The 21668-nt window shown below is 46.9% G+C and overlaps 1 protein-coding gene and 1 long non-coding RNA gene across 7 annotated transcripts in view; one reads left to right on the forward strand and one right to left on the reverse strand.

Moving 5' to 3' along the window:
• Positions 1-316: 316 nt before the first annotated feature.
• Positions 317-6988, forward strand: LOC144901989 (uncharacterized). The gene is made up of 3 exons (XR_013630197.1): positions 317-383; positions 464-555; positions 6159-6988. It is a non-coding gene; the product is annotated as an uncharacterized LOC144901989 (long non-coding RNA).
• Positions 6989-8050: 1062 nt separating this feature from the next.
• rerea (arginine-glutamic acid dipeptide (RE) repeats a) overlaps positions 8051-21668 on the reverse strand; it is a 138492-nt gene continuing 124874 nt past the window's right edge. For 3 of the 6 annotated variants that reach the window (XM_058085132.2, XM_058085131.2, XM_058085136.2), the window contains 11 exons: positions 14947-15109; positions 14767-14859; positions 14200-14399; positions 13904-14065; positions 13713-13826; positions 12239-13629; positions 11648-11870; positions 10855-11575; positions 9916-10089; positions 9652-9832; positions 8051-9578 (listed from right to left, as the gene is read on the reverse strand). In XM_058085132.2, coding sequence (XP_057941115.2) covers positions 9545-9578; positions 9652-9832; positions 9916-10089; positions 10855-11575; positions 11648-11870; positions 12239-13629; positions 13713-13826; positions 13904-14065; positions 14200-14399; positions 14767-14859; positions 14947-15109 — 3456 coding nt within the window. In that variant the 3' untranslated portion in view covers positions 8051-9544. The remainder of the gene's footprint in view (positions 9579-9651; positions 9833-9915; positions 10090-10854; positions 11576-11647; positions 11871-12238; positions 13630-13712; positions 13827-13903; positions 14066-14199; positions 14400-14766; positions 14860-14946; positions 15110-21668) is intronic. The other 3 variants (XM_058085134.2, XM_058085137.2, XM_058085135.2) reach the window with 2 other exon arrangements.

Genomic DNA, 21668 nt, shown 5'->3' on the forward strand with positions numbered 1-21668 from the left:
GCTAGCAAGACCGTGGCAACTTCCACTCAATTGATTTTGTGTTTCTGACAATTTATCTATGAAAACTAATCGAGAACTTGAGATTAATGATTGCACTGACCTCATTGAACTACACCAGCAAATGTCTTATGGACAATTCATGCCAACACTCAATCCATCCCATCCAAGATCATATATAAATAAATATAGAAATATAATAAAATAGAAAAATAGAAGACAAGATTGGCCTATTCTAAAAGCATGTAAACATATAACAAAATAAAAGTACATTTTAATATTATTATTAATGTTCTTGGTCTTGTTTAGGGCGTGGTCACATGGTCTCTGGTGGGCGTGTATGCGGAAGTTGAAAGGGCACATGCTGGTCTTGGAGCAGAGGAGAGGTAAAGCGAGGAAGTCGCATTTGTTGTTGACCGCTTTAGATACCAAGCGTATTTTTGTCATCATACCTTTATATCCTCAGTTTGCCACGCTGGTCTCAGCCATGAAATCGCACCAAAGCTTTGTGGACCTTGAGTCTCTGGAGGACCGAGTCCGACCATCTCAGCTGCAAAGGTAAAAGGAGGCCACAATAGTTCATTCATTTCTATACCGCTTATCCTCATTATCCTCAGCATGCTGGAGCCTATCCCAGCTGAGCTGGCGAGAGGGGGGGGGGTACACCCTGGAGTGGTGGCCAGCCAATCGCAGATTATTAATTGATATTATTCACATTGCATTTGGGGGCCTAACTAGGTAGATAAGTAGCAGTGGTGGCGGTCACTGGTGAGTGGGGGGGGCACCGGCCACCGGCCACCCCCCCCACTACCCCCAGGCCATGTGGATTATCTCGAGTAATGGGCTCACCTCGGCCACCCCCGTGAAAAGTCTTCCATCCATCCATTATGGCGCACATTAAAGGCAGATGTGTTTGTAGTGCATAACATCTCCAGCAGAGGGTACTGTTTCCAAGCATCCGTGTCTTGAATCAGTCAACATTACAAAGGGCAGAAAAGGATGTTCCGATTCAATGTCTGAAAAATGAAGTGAACTGAATGAAACAAGAAAGGGCTAGAAAAGGAACTTGAGTACTAAACCAGTTTAATGGAAGTGATCTGCGACGTGAGTTGTGTGGGTGTGCGTGTGTGTGCTTGCTGTTCTTTGTTCTCAGTAGAGCATAGCCACAAACCCTTGCTGCATTTCCTCAACAGCTGCTAAAGATATCAAATCTGCAGCCAGCCCCTCACCCGAGTGGAGGGCTTACAGGAATGGGGAGGAAGGGGGAAGAGTAGGGATAAAGCATCCAGTATAACGTCCCCACTTCACTTCCATCAATGTTCTGCATAAGCAGACTGTCCATCAGTTCTATTCAACTAAATTGTTCTTGGGAGCAATTTCAGAAAGCTTAGTACCAGGGGCAGAATTATTATTGTTATTTTAAAGACTGACATGTTTTAACTTTTGTCAAACGATAGTCATATAGTCACAATTTATGACCAGGAAGCGTTATGTTAAGGCTGGATATACTGTAAGAGATGTGCTCTTTGTAAAGATTTATTGCAAAGACACAAGTGAAAGACCTTATGTTAAGATTAGATCGGCCTTTATTATTCCCACAAGGGGGAATGTCAGGTTTACAGAAGAGTACAGAGAGTCGTGCGAAGAGTCCAGCCTCGTGCGAAGAGTCCAGCCTCGTGCGAAGAGTCCAGCCTCGTGCGAAGAGTCCAGCCTCGTGCGAAGAGTCCAGCCTCGTGCGAAGAGTCCAGCCTCGTGCGAAGAGTCCAGCCTCGTGCGAAGAGTCCAGCCTCGTGCGAAGAGTCCAGCCTCGTGCGAAGAGTCCAGCCTCGTGCGAAGAGTCCAGCCTCGTGCGAAGAGTCCAGCCTCGTGCGAAGAGTCCAGCCTCGTGCGAAGAGTCCAGCCTCGTGCGAAGAGTCCAGCCTCGTGCGAAGAGTCCAGCCTCGTGCGAAGAGTCCAGCCTCGTGCGAAGAGTCCAGCCTCGTGCGAAGAGTCCAGCCTCGTGCGAAGAGTCCAGCCTCGTGCGAAGAGTCCAGCCTCGTGCGAAGAGTCCAGCCTCGTGCGAAGAGTCCAGCCTCGTGCGAAGAGTCCAGCCTCGTGCGAAGAGTCCAGCCTCGTGCGAAGAGTCCAGCCTCGTGCGAAGAGTCCAGCCTCGTGCGAAGAGTCCAGCCTCGTGCGAAGAGTCCAGCCTCGTGCGAAGAGTCCAGCCTCGTGCGAAGAGTCCAGCCTCGTGCGAAGAGTCCAGCCTCTGAGTGCTTTACTGCTTTCAAAGACCTATGGTAAAACTGCCTTCTGAAAGCCAGCGCTTTGAGCCATCCCAAACTTCTTTCAGGGCTCACGTCCAAATGCAAACCTCATTATGTGAAACTTTGTTATGGTTTAACAGCAGAATCCAACATTCCAGCTCCATTTATAGGTCAGAAAAGTGGAAAGAGCATCATAGGTCCCCTTTTAAAAAGGAGGTGTGTGTCTAAATATCATGTCCTCTATGCCGTGGGCTGACTATCAGGCCACGCTCTCCTCCATGCTCTCACACCGGAGATGAATTACATAGTGGAGGTGAGGAGAGAAAAACCAATGGCCATCCATCTGAGTCCCAACAAGTGGACAGCCTGGTGCAGCAGGTAAATGCTATGGCAACACCATCTATCTCCTCCATGGCCATTACACAAACACAAGGTCAGGAAGGGGGGAGGCTCCTTGGCTCTGCTTTAGCCCCCCCACTCACTCCTGTGGTGCAGCTCAGAGGTGAGGTTAAGCTGTCAGTGCAGTAAAGTCAGGATTATTTCAAAGTGGTGGGGCGGGGGGAGCAGACTGAATGATGCGGCTCCTTGTAAGGATGATGATGACCTACAAGACTACGGTCTATTATTCAAATAAGCATCTTCTGTGCTCTTTGGCGCATATGAACCACACATACCAATAGGTACACTTGCACCAATTATCAATGGTAATGGTAATGGTAATGGTTTTATTTCATTTGAACATGCATCAGATTACAATTGAGTGCATCCCATAATCAGTTCCCAGTTCCACATGTCCAAAAAGGAGTAGGAAGAAGCAAAGCTTATTAAATCCTACCCCTCCATCTGGTACTTTTACAATCAGTAACTGTTACATTTGTTCACTTCTGGCTTTTCTAACAATATAGTTGTATATATAAGTTTTTATTAATTTTTAATATTTTTTAATTTTTTTCAATTTATCACATACTGAGAAGTACGAGGAGATATGATATGACTAATTATAGAAATAAGCATCACATGACTGTACATGTGTACTGTACTTCCTTCTCATTCATCCCAGCTGAGCGTCTAATGACTTTGATGGAGAAGCGTGGAGTGAGTTGTTCCACTGCACGTAGTAACTGCTCATTGGATAAATGCTGGGCTTTGTCCCGCCCCTTTGGACGTCTCTGGGGATTGGATCCCGGGGCATGATGATTAGATGATCTGTCTGCAGCACAATCCTTTTTTGGTTAACTGAAATGAACAAATCGGCGATCTTTAAGCGGGGCCAGCTCAACATTTCCGGCTAAACCACACAAACGTCCGGTGTATGCTCCGCCCACTCAGAGTACAGATACGAATACAGATACTCTAGATGGATTTGTGGACTGCTTTGTTGGGGCCTGTGAATGACATATTGCAGAAAAAGTAACTCATTCATTCATTTTCTATCGCTTATCCTCACAAGGGTCACGGGGGTGCTGGAGCCTATCCCAGCTGTCTTCGGGCAAAAGGCGGGGTACACCCTGGACTGGTGGCCAGCCAATCACAGGGCACATATAGACAAACAACCATTCACACTCACATTCATACCTGTGGCCAATTAACCTAGCATGTTTTTGGAATGTGGGAGGAAACCGGAGTACCCAGAGAAAAACCCACGCATGCACGGGGAGAACATGCAAACTCCACACAGAGATGGTCGAGGGTGGAATTGAACCCTGGTCTAGAAAAAGTAACTAAAAAAAAAAGAAAGTTGTAGAAGATGGCTTACACACGTACACATGTAGCTGAATAATAAATAGATATAGTAACTTCTGATCAGTCCCATGTTAATGTCAGTCATAAATAACATAAATAACATAAATAACATAAAGGCTAAAATAATGTACAGATTAAGTCATGCCACATTAAGTCATGTCACTTATGGGCAAACCACACCCACTTCCTGTTTATAACCAGCCCATTTCTGGAACAAAACATGCCCACTTCTGGATTATGTCTCAGACGGCCACACGTGAACAACAGAACATGGAACAGTCGTAGCGTCCATGGCGTGCTCAGCAGTCATGCGTGTGCATCCATGGAGCAGCCAGCCAGCACACGAGGGAGGAAGGCTGATGAACGGGCCTCATTGAAGGTGAACCTTCTGCCAGCTGCATGTTTTATGACAACACATTAAAGAGGAGCCTGCAAGTCTCGCATGTGAGTCTTGGTCTGGTCTTTGCCAACAAGCCAAGCTGCTACGCTTTATTGAAGCAAGCAAAGCCGCTCTGCTTCATTTGCTCCCTTTTTCCTCCTAAAAGCAAACAGAAGAGACCAGGAGGAGGAGGAGGAGGTGGAGGAGGAGGAGCTCTGCTGGGTGAGGAATGCACAAAGCGGGCCAGCAGCCACTCTTGCTTGACACGAGGGTGAGGACACTGGCGATGACGACAATGTGGGAACAGGATATCATCGGCTGTATGAAAGCTGCAGACCAGGTCCAAAAACACCTCAGACAGCCAAAAGTACTACTTATTAACATGAACATACAGTACAGTACAAACAACAGACATGGCAAACCAAAATGGCTGCTTGCTTGAAGTTAGATAAAGATTCATAATCACACAAGAGATGAACGGACAGTCAGACATTGTGAAGATGTGGGGATTAAAAACTTTTGTTTCTTCAGAAGATCAGGAAGATGAAGGAAAGGGTGAAGACAAAGTTAAAGAAGGAGTGGGAGAAGAGCTGCTGGAAGAAAAATCAGTAAGAAGAACTGGAAGTGGAACACAAAGAAAAGGCTGCAGTTTTAGCTGAATGAAGAGCTGGACAAAGAAAAGGAAGAAGATGTTGGAAGAAGAGCTGGAACAGCAGAGAAAGTTGGAGGATGAGCTAATAAAACCCACCAAGCGTCTGAGTGATTGATGAAAGCAAAAATGGTCCAATCTCAAGCGGACGTCCTCCAGAAGGGAGACATTCCAGTATCTTGGCTGAGCCCCGAAATGCCTAGCCCTCGCATAATTGCTGTGTAAAATATATTTTCTATTGTGTTTTATAGTTGTATATGGGTTTTACATTTTTTTTATAACCATCTAAAACAAAACCAGAAAGAAAGCTCAGGGTTGGGGTTGGGGTTAGTCAGGTCCTATAACACCAGTCAACACCACAATCGACAGGTCAGAGGTTAGGGTAGGGTTTGCTGAAAACTACTGAAAGTATAGTTTATATACATTTCTGAGTTGTATTTGTATTACCCTATAATGTCATTGGAAGTATTTACACAATATAATATGTATTTCAATAATGGCATTGTAAATACATTTGCTATAATTCAAATCATCATCACTGACTTGCCATTAATTCTACTCTCAAAGAAACAAATTAGCTGAAATATTATATATTATACTATATATATTATATATTGTGTGGGGGTCCCATACAATATACAATTTAGGTCTTGTCCAATATTCAGTTTATTTACAACAACCAGTGTTATAATCTTCCCCTGCAACAAGTGCCCTGCCCCCCCCCCCCCCCACGAGTGTTCAGCACAGCAGGTGACATTAGAACAGCAGAGCAGTTGGCTTTTTCCTGAATTAGGAAACATTTTTGAAAGCCTAGCCTAGCTGCTAGCGCCCTCAAACACTGGCATTTTATGCCGTTTTTGGGTGCTTCTGGGACCCCTGTTGAGTGTGTAGGAGGTTTCCCCTGTTTTGGGGGAGTTTTTTACAGAGAGTGCATGAGAAACAAGTTGGAAAAAAAACAAAAAAACCCAGGACATACTAACCCCTTATGATTTTTGTCAAAAATCATGGCCTTCATATTCTCTTCATTTAAAGAGGCCAGAGACTGGACAAACTTTCTCACCCAGCTACTTGAAAAAGACTGCAGTGATTTTCTGTTTGTTAAAAATTGTCATTTTGTTCCACTTACCTTCTTGTCCATCATCTTCAGAATGAGCTTCCTTCTGGGACTGCAGCCATGCTGGCTGATAGGATGCAGAATGGTCTTGTGGTCTTATGGTCTGAGCATTGATGTGCAGAGATGCCACATCAACCTCTGCAGCAATGCTGGCAGCAATCGTACGTCAACTTTCCAAGTACATCCTCTAGATATGATGACGTGCACACGTCTTTGGTGGACACGACTACTCTTCAGAGTTCTCTGAAGAACTGGAAGGACAAGAGGATGAAAGCTGAAGAGCTGCACTACATTCTGCATGAAGAATTGAAGGAACCTTTGGACGAAGAGTAGGAGGAAGAGGCCTTCAGGGCAGCGTGCTGAGACGTTGAAGAGCAGAGGAATTCCAGTAAAAGTGGACAAAGATGCTGTCGGACGAGCAAGAGGAGTTCGAGGTGAAGATGGATGTGAACTTGGAGGTTACACCGCGAACTCTCGTTTTAGTTGAATGATTATTTTTTCTCCATTTGCATTTTCCACACGCAGATTGATATTTCTTTCCATCCTTTATTCAACTGACTTTATTTATTCAACAGCGGATTGCAAGCTAATAATTAGCATGATTCTTTACCAGCCGGCCAGCAAATCACCACGCTAACAGCCCCTGGAAAACTCTTATTGGTTGTCAACCCCCGCCCCATCATATTTGATATAATTTCATGTGTGCATCTTTGAGTGTTCCATTTGCATGTTTGATGCCTTTAATACCTTTTACTTGTACACGGCTGCTGCAAAGAGGCACACTTTCCTGCCGCTGCAAAGCAGCCGCCTGAAGGATGACCTCCACATGATAAAGTGCAGCCTTTGGCGGAGCTTTGTGGAATTCAGACAAACAGCAGTCTATCATTTCTAGACAAAAATGGCTGCGGCTAACTGCTGAAAGAACACAGCGGCCATGAGCATCACAGAGGCCAGAACATGAAGATTCGTACTGCAGCGTACATCGTCTGGCTATTCAGACACAAGCAGCAGATTTATTTTTTTTTAGTGGAGATGATTCATCCCCGTGCGCCTGCCTGAGGGGTACACAGAGCATCATGAGGAGGATTTGAGTTGACACAAGTCACAGTCGCTCCATCCCCGGCGTTGAAGAGGGGGAGATGAATTATTCAACCAGCCAACCAGCTTGGCTCTGACGTGGTGTTGCCTAATGGGGAGGTGAGGCGGCAACAGCAAGCATGACAGCCGCAGGATAGAGCATCCAAGCATCTTCCAGCTTCCTCAGGACGGGGCATCATTTCAGAGAGCAACGCTGGTGGAGTAATACCTGCCTGGAAAAAAGAAATGACAGCCGCCGTCGTGGTACACCATCACCGATTGTAGGTCTATCACTCCCCTCACACACAAGGGATGACAGGTAGCTGTTCCTTTCGCCTTCCACGTTATTATGCCACCGCAATGCCACGCCATCCACTCAGCTCATATCTTCACTATTGGCTGCTGGGAGCTCAGGAAAGCAACGTTTCGATGAAATATGTTCCCCATCAACTCACATTCAAATATAATCCAAACTGCATCATTTATGATTGTTCTTTCCAAGTAAAACGACAATTATTCCCAATAGAACATATTTGTGGGTGTCCACTCTACAGTCATAAAGTCAGACATTAAAACACCGGTCAAAGATCCTTTGTGACAAGAACAATGCTTTTTAAGGATCTAGTGTTCAAAAAATAATCACACTAGTCAAAGATCCTCAAAACGCCAGGCAAAGATCATATACGACAGGACCCCCCCTTCTCGAGTCAAAGATGCTCTGATATGAGAGCATAAAATAGTGCTGTCATACTTGGAAATCTGCTGCAAAAAACTTATTTGCTAGTTCTGATTCGTTATTGAATTATAACTATTATACTCAATTGAATTATTGAAGAAATACAGCAAACTCATGGATGTCATTTCTTGTGGTGTAACTTAGTCGTTTATTTTAATTCCACAAATTTTTCAAAAAAATTACAAAATACTCAAATGCAGAGAACACATGACTCACAATTTGTCTTATTCTTTCTACTTTTTGTTTCCATTGTGTCATCCCATGGCGACTACTCATATGTACAATAAGCTTGAAGATACCAGTTTATATAGAAATCTGGGCAGCAGAACGGACATTCTGCTGCTGACGCTTTTTCAAAAGAAGCTAAACATTGACAACACTTAACACCAAAGGTTTGGGAGAGACAAAAAGTGGGGTGCTTGGTGGGCAAAGGAAGGGGAGAAGAGGGCCAGGAGTGCATCGAGGGGGAGGTGAAGAGACGCCAAACTTGTCAGGACTCGGTTGATGATGTAAGCAAGCAAAAAAAACAAAACAAAAACAGTGTGCTCCAAGGAAGGTGGTCACGTTTAAAATGCAGGTTTCTTCATTTGGTAAAAAAGACAATAAGCAGTCAGTCCAGGACAGTCAAACAGTCTTGATACATGGAGCCAATGCAGGAAACAAAATATGTACTTCCTGGTCACATGTTGGCAGGCCCCGCCCTCAATAGTGTCACAGTGAACATGAACGCAGCCCAGTGAGGAGGATATAGCGAGCCATCTCGGATGGATCAGGCAGCATTAAAAGCCATTACTCTCTTTATTTCCTCTCCTCCTTGTTGATCAAAGAATGTCAATCATCAAGTAGTTCATGGCAGACGGATAAAACACATTTCAGTGCAATTTAGTGATGGCTGGCTTCAGCAAGCACTCACAACCCAAGCTTCAAGTGTTTCAAATCATCAACTCAACAGTCGACACATTCTGACAGGCTGCAGTGTGATTAGAGGGCGTCACAGGGCGAGGTGGGGTGGGGGGGGCGGGCGGGGGGTCATCATCATGTGGGCTACGCAGGACTAAATCTAACACGCCAATGTCAGACCAAGGTCACAACTTAACGCGCAACTTTGTGAGGATACTGCAGAAATAATGCCATGGTGCTTGCCCTCTGAAACAAGGGTGAAGCTGGAGGAGAGGATGACGTCTTGTTTGTCCACACCTAGTAAGAATAATTATAATAATAATTATATGTTTATATATATTTATATATATATATTTATATATATATATATACTATGTACAGTTAAAAAAACCATGCGCTGGTAGTCTTTAAAACAACAAGAAAACCTCCAAGAATGTATTAAAATAAATGTTGAATTTAAGATAGCACTTGTTATGTTTTCATTGTGTTTTGTTTTGGATAAGCACAGTGTGTCCTGTTCTAGCACCTACAAAAAGATGAAGTTTTGTCATGCAAGAAGGGGGTTTCAGGATGTGGTCCCACTTGCACTGGCTATATAGCAAAAAATGTCCAAGTCTGGGAAAGGAAAGAGTTTGGAAAAACAAGTCGAGAAGTTCCACTTGGCCTTTTCCCGCTCCGTCGCCACTTCCTGTTGTCCTGAACTGTCTCACAACTGCTTGTCGCTCTCTTTCTTCAGCCGGCTGAAACACAAAGAGCAGGATGTGAGATATTGAGCTGCTGTGTGATCGGCATGGTCATGGCGGTGCCTCTGACCTGTAGTAGTCCTCCTGGCCCGGAAGGGGACCGCCGTGCATGTGATGATGTCCGTGGAGCCACTGCTGCTCCATGGCCAGCCTCTGGAGCTCAGCCGACTGGGCGTGCATGGCCTGCAGTTGGTGGGCTGCTGACATGGGCGGCGGCAGACCACCAGGTAGGTCCCGCGGGTACGGAGTGCCTGCCGCGGAGGAAACAAAGCAGACGTTTGATCGGGCAATCCGACTGATGAGAGCATCCATCAAATTTGCCGCCCGCCCTTACCGAAGACAGGGTGGCGCAGCATCTCGTGTTCGTGCGGCGGCTGGCTGAGGAGGGGGTTGGGGATGGCGCCGGGCGGGTAAGGAAAGCGAGCCAGGTGAGGTCCGGCTGCCAGGGGGTCTACAGCGAGGGGGTGGGCCCCAGAACCTGGAGGACACACAAGACATTCACCACCACCTTCTGGGTGTCAGAGTCTGGGGGTCAAGGTACAGCAAGAGCATCCTACACTGCATCATGTTACTAGCTTAGCTTGGTTATCTTCGTTATTAATCATAAATTAGCAATATCTTCACAGCTTCTACATGCTTCCTTGTCTAAACAGTTGGCATCTCAAAAAGAAACATCACAAATACATGGATATGTTATTATATGATCAAATCATACGCCATACCTCGTACACATTTCATTATCATCCATGATCATGTACAATCATGCCACAAACAATGCCTTCAATTTGGTCCCAAAACGGCTCTTTTTATATCGCGATATTAGTGGCTAGATGTGCAACATTATCCTAAAATATTTGAGTGAAAGGTTGTTGGTCTAACAAAATAAATAAATAAAAATGTATTTTTCATATTTATGTTTGTGGGAGAAATGTGCCAAATTCTATTGAGCACAAATGCTGACAGCATGAAAACATTGGTGTAAAACACAGACGAGATGTAAGCAAGGATAAAAGCAAGGATAAAGCTAGGCTAACACAGGCTAAAGCTAGGTCAAAGCAAGGCTAAAGCTAGGCTACAGCTAGGTCAAAGCTAGGCTACAGCTAGGTCAAAGCAAGGCCAAAGCTAGGCTAAAGCTAAGCTAACACAGGCTAAAGCTAGGCTAAAGCAAGGCCAAAGCTAGGCTACAGCTAGGCTACAGCTAGGTTAAAGCTAGGCTAAAGCTAGGTCAAAGCTAGGCTAACTTAGGCTAAAAGCAGGCAGGGCTGTCATTCACCTTGGTGGAGGGGGTCCTGCTGGTGCAGGTGCAGGTGAGAGTGGATGTGAGAGTGCTGGTGGTGATGTGGCGTGACGTTGAACATCTGCAGTCGGGCGATTGGGTCGTTGGCCACGGTGGCCATCCTCTCGGCATGGAGTCTCTCTGCCGCCAGCCTCTCCGGGTAGCTCATGTCTGGCCGCAGCTGAGGCCCGGCGAGGGCCAGCCGTTCACGCTCTAACGGGTTCAAGCCCGGGTGGAAGGAAGCAAAGGGGTGAGGGCCGGCCATGGGGGGCAACGTGATGGCCCCGTGTCGGGCAAAGTGCTCCATGGGGTTTGTGGAAGGGTGGAGTGCGTCCATCTCGGGAGGTTTGACCTCAAAACCGGGTTTCATCCTTTCCCGCAGTTCCCTTTCTCGAATCTCCCTCTCACGCATCTCCCGTTCTCGTAGTTCGCGCTCCCGCATGGCGGGGTCGGCGTTATAGAGGCTCGGCATGTGGTAGGCCAGCAGAGGGTCCGCGGGGTTGAGGGACACAAAGAAAGGGTGGTTTCGATTGGTGGGGGACATGACGTGGGGCCGGGCATATTCACTGAGGGTGCGCAAGGCGGGCGTGTCTGGGCCGATGTACGGAGGCACGGCTGCAATCGTGGTGGGGGGCCCATCAAAGGGGGCACGCATGTGGGCAGGCCCGGCCATCTGAGGCTCGCCCATTCTGCCGTCGTGAGCCGAACTGGAGGCCTTCTGTGAGGAGAGAGAGGCCGTGGTTAACATCATTTCATAAAGTTTCATCTAGAAAGTCCATCCAAAACTCACCGCCGCTCGCTCAGCTTCCTTCTCTCGCTCCCGCTCTCTTTCTCGTTCTTTTTCCCTCTCCCGCTCTCTCTCTTTCTCTTCTCTTGCTTTCTGCTCGGCTTCTCTCTTGGCCTTCTCCAGAGCCTCCTCTCGTTTCTTGGCCAGTTTGGATGAGGCCAAGGGGGTGAAGTAGAAATCTGTCCTCGCGCACGAGTTGTAACCCCGGTCCAGGTGCTTGTAGAACCTGCGGTCAGAGATGAGGACACTCAAAAAACCCGTGAAATAATGACCAAAGAACTGAGAGCTAAAGAAAAGATGAAGCAACTGATGAAATGCGGTAAGTCAGAATATTTCTGCCTTATGTAACTCTTACTCGGACTTATGTAACTCAACGACTCACCAAGGTCCTCACTGCACGTTAAGAGGTGCCAAACAAAGAAATCAGAACCGGAAATGTCATTTATCTCCCTGCTCTCGTCTGATGACCACTTCCGCTGTGTGACGTGTCAATCAATGTGTCAATCAATACCACTAACTATACACGAAAAGTACAAGCCTGCCCTGGCGTCCTGCTCAATGACGGCAAAGAAGAAAACGCCATGGCGAGCGTACCGTGCTGACTGGCTGGCATGGCTCGGCGTGTTGACGACAGTGGGCTCTGGGGAGGGACTCCTCTGTGGAGGTGGGGGGCTCTCTGGCTCCTCCGTCTCGTCCAGCGGCTCCTCCTTGATGTGCACAGGTGGGAGCCCCACGCCCAGGCCGCTACAGCTGACGGAGGCGGGGAGCGGCATGGAGATGGATGAGGGCAGCATGGAAGAAGATGTCGGTTGTAAACCCGGCAAAGAGTTTGATGAGGAAACAGGGGGGCCAGTTGGAGGTAGAACCGTACTGAAGGGGTGAGGAAAGGAGGCTTGCGGGGGCCCGTTGTGGTGTGGCCCCACTGCAGAGGGTGGCAGCGGCGGAGCTGGGGGAGGTTGGTGCCCGGATGACGGCGGTAGACTTTGGGACTGGGTGAGAACTGGAGGCTGTGCGGGCGGGGGCTGAAGCTGCTGCCCCTGAGGCATGAGCTGCAGAGGGGGTGGGTGTGCTGACGGAGGGTGGTGGGTGGATAGCGAGCTGAGGGGCTTGAGGGCCGGGGGCGGAGGCAGGTTAGAAGGCATCTGCGGGAATGGAGGTGCTGACACGTGTGGCGGGTGTTTGTGGGACTGTGAGGTGGGTAACTGAGGGATCGGTGTGGTTGGCGGGGGCTTGATGTGAGGCATAGACATCGGTGCGGGCGGGAGGGGCTGCTCCCGGGGTGGCTGCCCTCCACTGTGAGAAGATGACTGTGAAGGTGGCGTGTGTGGCCGTGGCTGTGATGCGCCAGATATGGGTGGGGGCGGGACCTGAGACTGACCGACAGGGAAGCCCTGTACCGGCATTGAGTGAGGGTGAGGCATGTGCAGGGGGCCAGTCTGCAGGGGGTGAGGCATGGGCGGCATGGGCCCGTGATGCGAGCTGGGTAACGACTGAGGTTGAACCGGAGGACCGGGAGGCGGGGCTTGAGTCAGGGGGGAATGTGGCGAGGGAAGCCTCTGGGGGTGGAGGGAGGCTACTGACTGAATAAGAGCCATGGGGCTTGCCTGGGAAAGAGGCTGGGGGGGAAGAGGGGCAGGGGCTGCTGTAGGTGAGACCTGTGGGGGGGGCAGCAACGCAGCTGAGGCCGCGGGAGGCGGAGGTTGTGCAGAGGGAGCGGCTGATGAGGTGCTCGGCTGACATTGGATGACCGCGGGGTGCTGGCTCTGCAGGAGCTGCTGTTGCTGGGCGGAAGAGTCAGAGTCGCTCTCGTTGTCGCGGGGACTGGGGATGCTCGGGGAAGAGCTGCGGTTGTCCTGGTCAATGTCTTTAGGATCGCTGCTGAGCTCCTCATTGATGCTGCGTCCATCCGAGCTCTCGCCCTCGCCTTCACCCTCTCCTTCTCCTTCTCCCTCGCACTCTGAGGGGGAGTCCGGTCGACTCAGCTCCTGAAGGAGGAGGAGGACAGAAGCATGAGCATCATGAGGCCATGTGATGTACTTTCACACAAGACAACAGGAGCAAAACACACTTGTGTTTTGGACTTTTTGGCACTGGCCCTCTCGGGATCCTCTGTGTCCGAGACTCCTTTGTCTCGCTGCCGTTTGGCACTCTTTATGGGCGAAGGAGCCTCGTCTTTAATCTTCTGTGGAGCCAGAGGAGTGGAGGTGTTATGGCATCTTCAACATACACCAACTAAATCGGAGTCAGCGGGGAGTTTACCTTGCTGGACTTCTTCATGGTGTCCATCTTGCTGTCGGTGCTGTCGGTGCTAGCAGCACTTGGTGACGTACGCCCGCTGGAGCGCAGATCCTCGTTGCTAGGCGAGGCTCGGCCATCGGGACTGGCTGTTTGTTTCTTACGACCGCTACGTAGTGTTGACATCTATCCATGGACAAGATGAAAGATAGGCAAATATTACTAATATTAGGACTAATATTATCTCTTATGTTGAGTTGTTTCTGTATTGCTTAAAGGAAGTCAGAAACATCGAAAGAAACCAGGAAAAGTGTGATTACCGATCCTCGGTTACGTCTGGTCCTCATGCTATGCTTCCCACTGAGTCCATCCTCTTCCTCTTTGACGGGTTTGAACATAAATGGCGGCGGGTCCACAGGCTTCTCAATGGGAGGCAGCTCACCGTACTTCTTGAAGTGAATTCGGCAGTCGGTGCACAGCAAGATATTCTCTCTGCCGCCGTGGTGCCAGTCCTTGGAGGCTGAGGGAGGGAATTGACACATGTTGGAACCAAAAACCAACCCAGCGGCAAGTACGTGTACACCATGTAGATATTTAGCTCACAACTACAGCTGCTACTAATTGTCAGTAACGATACTAATACTAATGAGGTCTGCGTGTGCTGTCACTCTGAAGTCCAAGTTAACGCTAAGCTGAGCGTCCACCCTCCTTGCGAAAGGGTTCATCTCAAATGGGAGCCAGCTGTGAGTGGAGAGGCTGTGGATAATGAGGTGGCGAGCCGACGTGCCGCGGCCTCATGTCTGATTTGACCGAATGAGTGTCAACATCATCTGATGCCCGTCTGTCAAACAGCCCAGCCAGGTCTACTAATGATGGCCACGGCTTACTAGTAGTGAAGCAGTGGCGGCAGGCGTAGCCCTTCAGCTCCTGTTCGCTGTCCTCGCTGTCAAAGTCATCTTCGCTGGCCGAGCTCAGGTCCACTGGAAGACACGAGGAGAGGAGAAACATCACATTCAGTATCTTGCCACACCGTTCCTCCCACCTCCTGGGGAGTCTAGAACACATACAGAATTCACTGGAGGGGGGACGTGAAGGAGTGTTGACGGGAGTTGAAGCCGTTCGTGTCTTGATGCGGCGAAAGACAGGTTGCCGCCGATGTCTGCGATGGGCTCGGCAACTGGCGGCCTCTGGGGTCTTCTTCCAATAGTAGTAAAAGGTAATGAGCTCACCCTGAAATAAAACACAACGTGCTGTGAAGAGCAGGTAGTCAGTCACAACGAAGAACACGTCCAGTAGCGTATATGGATATATGTGGAGGTGCCACGCCAACAGCACTCTCTTAGTGTGGCCAAAGCAGAGCCCCGTAGCAAGGGGCCACAAAGTCCATGCCAGGATTTGGAGCTGGCTGGCCATGTTTGTGCTTAGGCCTCATCTGTCCTAGGATTAAAGGAGGAGGCTGAGTGAATGCAAGGATATTAGGATCAGTGCGCTGGTAGCTGCCTGGGTGGCAGCAGCTTGAAAGGGAACAAAAGACGATGTCAGGCAGAGCTTTGGCGCTACAAATGGGAAGTGAATGGCTCCTCACCCCTTAACTGGAAGAGTCAATCGAATTTTAATCAAACATTCATTGCACCAATCTCCCCGACAAATACATCCAGCTTGCAAAACAGGGCTGTCAGGAAATCAATACCCGACAGAAACATCAACACACGTAATTATGATGTTAACTGACGCTATCTACACACATACACACGTCGTTTCCTGCCGTCACTTGCTGACAGCCCCCGCCCCACCACGGCCAGCTGCCTCCATTACAAATTCATAAAAGTGTGGTGCGGTTGTGGGGTGAATGGTAAGTCACCTGTAATCTTTTAAGCCCAGAGGGCAGCCATTTTCCATCCAAAGTCTGTTAAACTGCTGTTCAACAAAGCTCCCGAGGTTTAATGGCGATTGATTGTTTCTCTTCTCTGACATCAATTAGCCAGCCTTGCACACTAAAGAGCATCCACAGTTTGTCCGAGTCAGTGTGACATAGTTTCCCAAAACAAAGGCAGCGAGATCTTCAAGGGGAACCGCACTTTTAGGAATGTTGCCCATCATTCCCAATCCTTATGTGAAACATGAACACGTGTTTGTCTCCCTTTTCTGTGTATTATAACACCAGAAAAAATGTTCATATGAGCTAGCTAACAATGTTAACTCCAACATGTTATCGTTTGATATCCATGCTGGGATCATCTCCAGACTCCATTCACTGTGCAATATCTGATCAACCTCCACGTGTAATATTAAGGCTCTAAATGCAATATATTAAGTTCTATGTGAAGTATTTCTATAATGCCTCATATTAACTCGCTAGCAAGATCTCAGTGTATGGACTGGTCATATCTCATCTCCTTTCATATTATCTGTATATATATATACTGTATTTGTATATAACTCTGGGTAAAACTGTTGATTTACTTGGGTTGTTTATTTTTCTATATTGTGTATTTTGTACTGCTTAACTGATTCTGTACTCTTGCTGCTGTGCAATGCAAATTTCCCCACTGAGGGACGGATAAAGGCATATCTTATCTTATCATGCAAAAACAAGTACATCGATGTTACCATGTCATACTTACCGTATCTTTTTAACCATTTATCAGAATTGGGAATGATGGGCAAAATCCCCCAAAAGAGCAGTTCCCCTTTTAAAGACAAGTAGAACGCAATGGCATCCATCCCAAGTGCAGCTTCTGTTTCTTATTCCTTATAAGGTGAACTGTAATACTCTGGGAGGGGGGCATGCTGACGTGTTGTTTGCTCTGAGAACACTGAGGCAAGGAGATGGGTCAGTGGTTGCTCATTAAACGCCATTAGACGTTATGAGTATTAGACATTAGAGTGAGTTAATTCTTCCTCGGTTGCTGCTGTGCTTGGCAGGCAATGATTAGCTCGGCGTACCTGGCCAGTTTAATATTCTTTCACCCAGGAAAATGTCTGCTTCGCGGTGCCTGTAGGACCTTGTCTTATCAAACAAAGCAGTGCTGAAAACACGCGGCGCTGCTTGGAGCTTGATGGGATATTCGCTCCAGTTCAGAGAACGCAAAGCTGGTGCTGTGTGTTTACAGTAAAGACTCAGCTTGATTTTCTCAGCCGACTATACGTCTGCAGATGAGCACCTCTGGAGTAGTTGGGTGTTTTTAGCTGGAGCTCAGCAGACAAAAACGAATGTTGGAAAGGAGGAAAGACTGAGCTCCCAGTCATGGCACATTTGTTGATATATAAATAATATTTCTTCTCGTCTGACTGTTGTCAGTGTTGTGGCCTTGTGTTTCTGCTGGAAACTAAGTAGGAACAAGTGATTTCCTCCAGCTGTTATTCTAGCCTTTCTGGCTGGATTGAAACGGAGGGAAGGCAGGCTTACTGACGTGCAAACTAATTGAAATGTGCAGATCAAAAGTGTTGAGTAGTGCGCTTAATGGCCGATCTCAGCAGTGTGATTTGCCTCCTCGCTGCAGGCTGACATCTACACAACTTCAACAGCTTGGCCGACAAAGGGCAAGGACACCCTGGTTCTCAATCATCGCCGCTGTGTCAAATAGACTCATGAAACGATGAACCCGAATGGGGAATTAGCAGGTGCCCCGACAGACCGGTGCAGCAAAGAATTAACCGATGGGCTAAAATATGCCAGTGAAGACTAAATGGATGCAGGCTACACAACGGCCGCAAATGATTCTGGTGTTATGAGGCTGGGTGGTTGCAGGTGAATTTGACATTCCTACAGTTCAAAGGTCGTGTACTGTAAAATCAGGGTCAACGGGAGCAGCTTCCCTCTGCAAACCTGCCCCCTGTCAGCATGTCTGGTTTGAAGCCATTAATGTCAGATGCTACACATGAACACTCCATGTTGCTTCTACATTTGTCAGGCTACAATATTCACTGCATCGTAACTAACCCCTTTTTTAGTCAACTTCGGCCTTCTCTGCAAAGAAAAACCAAAACTGACATGATTGCACAGGTATATAGGACAGCTCTTAATGCCTACTGCCTGTCCATGGAATCAGAGCAGTGTGGTCGAGAGTGTGCTGCCACGCAGCAGAACATGAAATAGTGACAACATAAGCTTGGCGTTATGAGACCTTTTAAAGGCCTTCTATCTGCAGCCGCTTTCTGGTCAGTGGCTTATCCTCCATGGAAAAGGATTACCCTCCTGACACGACACATGGAGCTTCCATTGCATTTATTGCCCCTTCAAATGGTCGCCGACCAAGTTGAAGAATGAAAAGTATGCCAATGTTTCCTCTCCGAAGACACAGGGCTGAGAAACAGAATTCAAGTGAATCCGATGGCGACTGGTTGTTGGGATGACTGACATAAATAGTGGCAAATGAAGCATTTGCATGAAGCGGTGAATCATTCAGTGGTGAATCACACTAATGATGTTCCTGTTTTTAAGTATTTCACTTGATGAGGTTCCATTCATCTACACTATAATTGCTACTTTAGGGGGGCACGTTGAGGCCAAGTGGGAAGTCTTGGAGGTCTGGAGTGCAAGGGCAGGACTGAGGGTGAGGGCTAAACTCTTGTATTTACACCTTGAGCCTGTCTTTGGCTCAGGCCTGAACAGATGGTTTCTGTTTTTCCTGGCAGATTTGTGACACAGCCACAAAAGGCCCCCACTTTGCCATGAAGCCAAACAGTTCAGGCCGTTACTGGCAAGAGTAGGGGAAGAAAGAGGACAGGGGAAAGCAGAAAGAGGGGGGAGGGCCGAGTGTGGACGAGAGCTGAAGAGGAGGATAAAAAGCCAAGCAGTGGATAACAATGGACAACCAAGCACAGAAACTGATCACAAATCCTTCCAAAAACAGCTCTGCGACAAGAGAAAAATCTGTGCAATGAATTCTGGGAGCTGAATATGGACAACAAGCTTTCACAACTATTTGGGGATTTGGGGAAATGATGACGAGTTATGTAAACATCCATTATTACCGCCTGAACCTGCACCCCTCCCGCTTATGGGCTCACACAAGCGAGGTAAGAGTGAGACTGGATGCTCATACTACATTGCATATAGAATGGAATGTAGAATATATGGAATAAACCATATCATACGGAATAAACCATATCATCCCATATCATACGGAATAAACCATATCATACGGAATAAACCATATCATACCATATCATATGGAATAAACCATTCTGACCTATAACTGTAGTTGGAATGTAGTATTCTGGTGTTGAACCATTCGACAGTAAACCTCGGTTATATCGGATTCAATTGTTCCCACTGGTTTTGTCCGATAAGCGAAATCTGTTATATGCGTATACCGGAAAATGTCCGTTTTACGCATATATCGGATTTATATCCGGTATATGCGTAAATCGGATTTTATCCGTTATAAGAAGGCACTTCCTTGACTATGTTTCCAATGTACCTGGACTGGGCAATGAAAAGAGACGTAAGGTAATGAGAATTTAACTTTATTGGACTCTGAGCATAACAAATTGTTAATTATGCTAGGCCCTGTTACGCCCGTCAGGCCTACGTTATTTCCAATAGTGAGGTTAAGATCTCATTCACTGCTGTGCTAGTATTATTGACATCACTCACTTTTATATTTGTCCTAAATCTGGAGCCAGGAGAAAGACAATAGCCAGTGACATCAACAAGATTAGCATAACGTAGGCCTACGTGATCTTAACCTCACTACTGTTTTGGGATTTGGCCTCATGTAGACCTAGGGCCTACCCTTCCTGCCACATTCATTACACGGGCACGCAATGCCATGGGGGAACTTTCTTTGTCTGTAATTCATACAAAGATGTTATAATCTTCAGCTTTGGCTGTGAACATGGATCAAAGATGGATCAAAGGCCACGATGCCGCCATCCGATATATGCGAGGGAAATTGGAACGGGACTGGAGATTTTGTCCGAAATAGGTGAAATCCGTTATAAAAAATCCGATATGCAATGAATTTTTATTGGAAATGCATTACAGAAAAATTGGTTCTTTTTTATCTGTCCGTTGTGAGCGAATTTCCGATATATCCGAGTCCGATATATCCGAGGTTTACTGTATAACTATAGTTGGAATGTAGTATTCTGGTGTTGAACCATTCTATAGCTGTAGTTAGAATGTAGTATTCTGGTGTTGAACCATTCTATAACTGTAGTTGGAATGTAGTATTCTGGTGTTGAACCATTCTATAACTATTTATAATGTAGTATTCTGGTGTTGAACCATTCTATAACTGTAGTTACAGTGCATCCGGAAAGTATTCACAGCGCTTCACTTTTTCCACATTTTGTCATGTTACAGCCTCATTCCAAATTGTATTAATTTAATCTCTTACCTCAAAATTCTACACAAAATACTCCATTATGACAATGTGAAAAAGGTTTTTTTTTTTACTTTTTTTGAATTTATTAAAAATAGGAAACAAAAAAATCACATTTACATAAGTATTCACAGCCTTTGCCACGAAGCTCAAAATTGAGCTCAGGTGCTTTTTTTTTCCACTGATCATCCTTGAGATCTTTCTACAGCTTAATTGGAGTCCACCTGCAGTAAATTCAGTTGATTGGACATGATTTGGAAATATAATAACTGTCTATATAAGGTCCCACAGTTGACTGTGCATGTCAGAGCACAAACACCAAGCATGAAGTCAAAAGAACTGTCTGTAGACCTGCGAGACAGGATTGTCTTGAGGCACAAATCTGGGGAAGGATACAGAAAAATTTCTGCTGCTTTGAAGGTCCCAATGAGCACAGTGGCCTCCATTATTCGTACATGGAAGACGTTTGGAACCACCAGGACTCTTCCTAGAGCTGGCCGGCCTTCTGAGCGATCGGGGAAGAAGGGCCTTAGTCAGGGAGGTGACCAAGGCCCCGATGGTCACTCTGTCAGAGCTCCAGCGTTCCTCTGTGGAGAGAGGAGAGCCTTCCAGAAGGACAACCATCTCTGCAGCAATCCACCAATCAGGCCTGTATGGTAGAGTGGCCAGACGAAAGCCACTCCTTAGTAAAAGGAACATGGCAGCCCGTCTGGAATTTGCCAAAAAGCACCTGAATGACTCTCAGACCATGAGAAACAAAATTCTCTGGTCTGATGGCTTTCGTCTGGCCACTCTACCATACAGGCCTGATTGCTGCAGAGATGGTTGTCCTTCTGGAAGGCTCTCCTCTCTCCACAGAGGAATGCTGGAACTCTGACAGAGTGACCATCGGGGCCTTGGTCACCTCCCTGACTAAGGCCCTTCTTCCCCGATCGCTCAGTTTAGAAGGCCGGCCAGCTCTAGGAAGAGTCCTGGTGGTTCCAAACGTCTTCCATGTACAAATAATGGAGGCCACTGTGCTCATTGGGACCTTCAAAGCAGCAGAAATTTTTCTGTATCCTTCCCCAGATTTGTGCCTCAAGACAATCCTGTCTCGCAGGTCTACAGACAGTTCTTTTGACTTCATGCTTGGTGTTTGTGCTCTGACATGCACAGTCAACTGTGGGACCTTATATAGACAGTTATTATATTTCCAAATCATGTCCAATCAAGTGAATTTACTGCAGGTGGACTCCAATTAAGCTGTAGAAAGATCTCAAGGATGATCAGTGGAAAAAAGATGCACCTGAGCTCAATTTTGAGCTTCATGGCAAAGGCTGTGAATACTTATGTAAATGTGATTTTTTTGTTTTCTATTTTAAATAAATTCAAAAAAAGTCAAAAAAAAAAACTTTTTCACATTGTCATAATGGAGTATTTTATGTAGAATTTTGAGGTAAGAGATTAATTTAATTCAG

This window comes from Doryrhamphus excisus, linkage group LG17, assembly GCF_037039965.1.
Source record: "Doryrhamphus excisus strain RoL-2023G ecotype Guam linkage group LG17, RoL_Dexc_Guam_v1.1, whole genome shotgun sequence".
Taxonomy (NCBI): domain Eukaryota; kingdom Metazoa; phylum Chordata; class Actinopteri; order Syngnathiformes; family Syngnathidae; genus Doryrhamphus; species Doryrhamphus excisus.